This window comes from Nerophis ophidion, linkage group LG13 (genome assembly GCF_033978795.1).
Source record: "Nerophis ophidion isolate RoL-2023_Sa linkage group LG13, RoL_Noph_v1.0, whole genome shotgun sequence".
NCBI classification, from domain to species: domain Eukaryota; kingdom Metazoa; phylum Chordata; class Actinopteri; order Syngnathiformes; family Syngnathidae; genus Nerophis; species Nerophis ophidion.
In genome coordinates, this window is record NC_084623.1 from 2,535,256 (window position 1) to 2,540,659 (window position 5,404).

The 5,404-nt window shown below is 40.0% G+C and overlaps 1 protein-coding gene across 1 annotated transcript in view; it reads right to left on the reverse strand.

The window, feature by feature from the left end:
- hacd2 (3-hydroxyacyl-CoA dehydratase 2) overlaps positions 1-2,490 on the reverse strand; it is a 14,102-nt gene extending 11,612 nt beyond the window's left edge. The window contains exons 1-2 of the mRNA XM_061918190.1: positions 2,282-2,490; positions 13-130 (exon numbers count right to left, since the gene is read on the reverse strand). Of these exons, the coding sequence (XP_061774174.1) occupies positions 13-130; positions 2,282-2,406 (243 nt within the window). The 5' untranslated portion in view covers positions 2,407-2,490. The remainder of the gene's footprint in view (positions 1-12; positions 131-2,281) is intronic.
- Positions 2,491-5,404: the final 2,914 nt, after the last annotated feature.

A 5,404-nucleotide genomic window follows, 5' to 3' on the forward strand; every position in this document is an offset into this window, starting at 1 on the left:
TTGCTCACTGACCTCCAGGACGGCGCCGGTCTGAAAGAACTTGAGGGGCTTCTCGATGGAGTAGTAGAGGCCGTGGTAGCTTCCCCTGGCCAGGTACGCTCGCACCAGACCTACGGCGATCACCAACCACCTGCAAAGTCATTGGAGACTTAAATAGGTCTATAATTCATACCAACATTGATTATGATTCATTATTTTTTTAAGCAATGACAGCTGTAAAAAATCAGCCCGCATGGCAGCTTTGTCTTCCTAGAGTCAACATTACAACTTGTTCTCTGTACATTTCTTCTGTTTGCTCTTTTAGTCCGCTTTTTTAAGAGTTTTCCATTAACTCAATGAGCTACAGGCCACACTTTGGACACCCCTGCTAGCAACAATGTCACCCGACTGGTTGGAACAACAAGAGTTGCGCAATATTGCACAAATCCCAACAAAAAATACTTTGAAGTCAACTTCGTCATGAACTATAATTGCTAAGTACATCCAAAGTTGGCAATCAATTATTTCTATTTTACTATAACTATAAACCGGGTTGGACTAAACCAAGGCTGCCCTTTATCACCGATTCTGTTCATAAGTTTTATGAACAGAATTTCTAGGCACAGTCATGGGGTTGAGGGTATCTGGTTTGGTGGCTGCAAGATTAGATCTCTGCTATCTGAGATGATGTGGTCCTGATGGCTTCATCTGGCCAAGATCTTCAGCTCGCACTGGATCGATTCGCAGCCGAGTGTGAAGCGACTGGGGTGAGAATCAGCACCTCCAAGACCGAGTCCATGGTTCTCACCCGGAAATTGGTGGAGTGCCATCTCCGAGTTGGGGAGGAGACCCTGCCCCAAGTGGAGGAGTTCAAGTACCTCGGAGTCTTGTTCACGAGTGAGGGAAGAGTGGATGGTGAGATGGACAGGCAGATCGGTGTGGCGTCTTCAGTAATGCGGACGCTGTATCGATCCGTTGTGGTGAAGAAGGAGCTGAGCCGGAAGGCAAAGCTCTCAATTTGTGGTTTGTGCAGCCCTTTGAGACACTAGTGATTTAGGGCTATATAAGTAAACATTGATTGATTGATTGAATTTACCGGTCGATCTACGTTCCCATCCTCACCTATGGTCATGAGTTTCGGGTTGTGACCGAAAGGACAAGATCACGGGTACAAGCGGCCGAAACGAGTTTCCTCCCCCGGGTGGCGGGGCTCTCCCTTAGAGATAGGGTGAGAAGTTCTGTCATCCGGGAGGAGCTCAAAGTAAAGCCGCTGCTCCTCCACATCGAGAGAAGCCAGATGAGGTGGTTCGGGCATCTGGTCAGGATGCCACCCGAACGCCTCCCTAGGGAGGTGTTTAGGGCAGGTCCAACAGGTAGAAGGCCACGGGGAAGACCCAGGACACGTTGGGAAGACTATGTCTCCCGGCTGGCTTGGGAACGCCTCGGGATCCCCCGGGAAGAGCTGGACGAAGTGGCTGGGGAGAGGGAAGTCTGGGCAACCCTGCTTAGGCTGCTGCCCCCGCGACCTGACCTCGGATGAGCAGAAGAAGATGGATGGATGGATGGATGGATGGATGGATGGATATCACTATAAACCATGGCAACACATTATTTTTATTTTACTATCAGTATAAACCATGATAACACATTATTTCAATTTTACTACCACAGTAAACCATGGCAAAACATTTCTATTTTTATCATTATAAATCATGGCAAAACATTATTTCTATTTTACTGTCATTATAAACCAACAAATTTCTGCAGGCTTACAATTTGGATTCAGCCGATGGGGGGAAAAGGTTCGACATTTTTGTATGATTTGATCTATTTGACCATTGCAAGCTAAAGAAAAGAAAGGAGTTTGTTCCAGTGTGAAAGAAACAATATATTCATAAACCTAGACTGCTCAATCACCTCCAATCCGCGTCAAATAAAGCATGTCGAAGTTATTTATTCACAATACTCACTATTTAAATCATACTCGCCGCAGCCACGTCGAAAGAATTAGAAGTAATGTTGACTATTATTGCTGTGGTGAGTGATTGTAGTTATTAGAAGCGCTTTAGTGATGAATGATTGTAGTCATTAGAAGCACTTTAGTGATGAATGATTGTAGTCATTAGAAGCGCTTTAGTGATGAATGATTGTAGTCATTAGAAGCACTTTAGTGATGAATGATTGTAGTCATTAGAAGCACTTTAGTGATGAATGATTGTAGTCATTAGAAGCACTTTAGTACAGGCTAATGGCAGCATTAGCATTAGCATTAGCATTAGCATTATCGACATGCTAGCCTCACCCCGCGGTCATAACAACGTTGTAGATGACCAAGTAGGCCGTGGCCAAAGCCCCTGGGCCCCTCTTCTTCTTCGGACCTCCATCGCCGTGAGTCGCCTTGTTGGTCCCCGAAGCAGCTGCCGGCATGACTGCAACGATCTTTGGCCCTGCAAGGTGTCCGAAGGCAGGAAGAACTACAAGAGGTACAAACAGGAAGTGACGTCAGATACTTCTTCTTCTTTTATTTTTATGGCGGTTGGCAAGCAACCTTCTGGTGTGCATTACCGCCACCTACTGTAATGGAGTGTGGACCGAGGTGGATCCCTACTCTATATTCTTTTACTTAACCCAGTGTTTTTTAAATATGTGTATATTGCTTTATATCCTATGTTTTCTGAATGCAATCCTAATATATCTCCCACTTCTAACCTAATATTTTCTTTTGCTAACTTATTTTCCAGTATTTCTCTTTCTCTATTATATTTCCTACATTGTATTAAGACATGGTCAACATTTTCTATCTGGTGGCAAAAATCACACAGCCCTGTAGTATGTTTGCCTATCAATTTTAGTGAACTATTTAGATAAGTATGTCCTAATCTCATTCTAGTAATAATGTCTTCTTCTTTCCTATTTCTACCCCCTCCTCTCATTACACCTACTTTCCTCTGGACTTTGTAAAACTCTCTACCTTTTGTTTCCTTATTCCAATTATCTTGCCACTTTTTATTGTGTTCTATCTTAATGATGCTCTTCACTTCTTCTTTACTGTGCTTAATCTCCATGATTACTTCTGTTTTAGTGGTTGCTTGTTTTGCGTATCTATCAGCTAACTCATTTCCCTCAACTCCTACATGAGCAGGAACCCAGAGAAATGTTACCACACCTCCCGCTTTATTTATTCTGTAGATTGCCTGAACTATTTCATAATCTATATCTTGTCTTGTTTCTGATGTTATGTTTTTTATGCTCGTCAAAGCACTGCTGGAGTCCGAGCACACGACTACTTTCCTTGCTTTGTTTTCCTCTATCCAGTTAACTGCCATATAAATTGCTACCAATTCCCCCGTAAAAACAGATAGTTTATCACTAATTCTTTTATTCAACACTATATTTCTCTGTGGGATAACTGCAGCAACTCCTACTTTACTATTTATAGTTTTTGATGCATCAGTGTATATCATAATATTATCAAAAAACATTTCCTCAATCCGTTGTTCTATTTGGTAACTATTTAAATGTCTATTCTTCAGGAACTGCATGTCTACCTTTGGGTTGTCATACATCCACGGTGGTATTGCAGGAATTGGTACTGTAGGGCTCACTTTAATATTGTCAATTTGTGTTTTTTTACATATATCTCCTATTATCCACCCAAAACTATTCATTTTTTTCTTCCCTTTTTCTTGGCAGTTTATTAGCACTTGACGGGTTGGATGTCCTTGCTTGGATCCTTTTAAGTTTGCCCAATAAACTGCTGAGAGTTGATCTCTCCTCATGTCCAAAGGTTTTTCATTCATTTCTACTTGTAATGCTGCCACTGGAGTAGATTTAGTAGTTCCACAACATAATCTTAACGCCTGCGACTGGATCCGGTCTATTTTCTCAAGTAGAGTTTTTGAAGCAGATTGATAAATAATGCATCCGTAGTCGATACCAGATGGAATTAAAGTGATATATATTGTTTTCAATGTCAACCTATCATCCCCCCAATCTTTACCCCTCAAAGCCCTCATTATATTTAACACCTTTTTACTTTTCTCCACTATCTTGCTGATGTGGGTTGACCAGTTCATATTTTTATCAAACCATATTCCTAAATATTTAAATACTTGTACCTCTTCTATGTTTTCTCCATAGAGTTTTATTTGGAGCTTGTTTTGTACTTTCCTCTTCGTAAAATTTATGACTTTTGTCTTTCCAACAGAGAATCTTAAACCCCAAGCCGTCCCCCAGTCTTGAACATTATTTACCGCTTTTTGAATCTTCTTTTCTATATGATGTGTATTTCTACCTCTCTTCCACATCACTCCATCATCACAAACAATGCCACCTCCACTAACCCTTCCACTTCACTAAAAACGTCATTTATCATGATGGAAAATAGTACTGGACTTATTATACTCCCTTGTGGGGTCCCATTTTCCACTTCGTATTCTCTGCTATATTCATTCTCTATTTTTACTAATAATGTTCTACTTGTTAAAAAGTCTTTTATCCATCTGTACATTCTTCCTCTAATCCCAATCTTATTTAGTTTCATCAGCAACCCCTGTTTCCACAACATATCATACGCTTTCTCGATGTCAAAAAATACCGCAATTATACTTTCTTTATTTATTTGTCCTTTTCTAATTTCCTCTTCCAGCTGCACTGCTGGGTCATTTGTGCTTCTTGCTTTGCCAAAACCACTTTGGTAGTTTTTTATAATTTCTTTTGACTCTAAATAATATATTAATCTTTCATTAATCATTTTTTCCATTACTTTGCCCAAATTTGAGGTCAATGCTATCGGCCTATAATTTCCTGCCTCTTCCGGATCTTTCCCATATTGCATATTGGAATTATTACAGCTGTTTTCCACTCATCTGCTCATTTTCCTTCTTCATATATCCTATTATATAATTTCAAGACCACTTCTTTGCCGATGCTACCTAAATTTTTGATCATTTGATAACTCACCAGGTCTTTCCCTGGCGTCGTATTTTTAACTTTTTTTTAAATTGGAACCATTTCATCCAAAGAAAATGTCATATCCATAGTGTTGATAAAACTATTATCGTTGTCTTCCTTCATTTCCTCAATATTTACACTAATTGTTTCTTCTCTCTTTTGTTTTTCTACATTTCTCAAATGATCATTACTGTGCACTTTAACAAAGGTTTTTGCTAAAAGTTCTGCTTTTTCTTTATTTCCTCCCACACTCCGCGTTCCATCTTTCATCACATGATTTTTATGTTCTTTTCTGAGCCCTGACATTCTCTTGATCATTCCCCACACTTGGCTTAAAGGAGTAGTTCTATTTAGTGTTTCACAAAAAGTTCTCCAATGGTGTTTTCTTGTTTTTTTAATAACATACCTTACTCTAGCTTGATGCCTTTTATATTGGATCATGTCTTGGAAATGATGTGTTCTTCTCAGTATT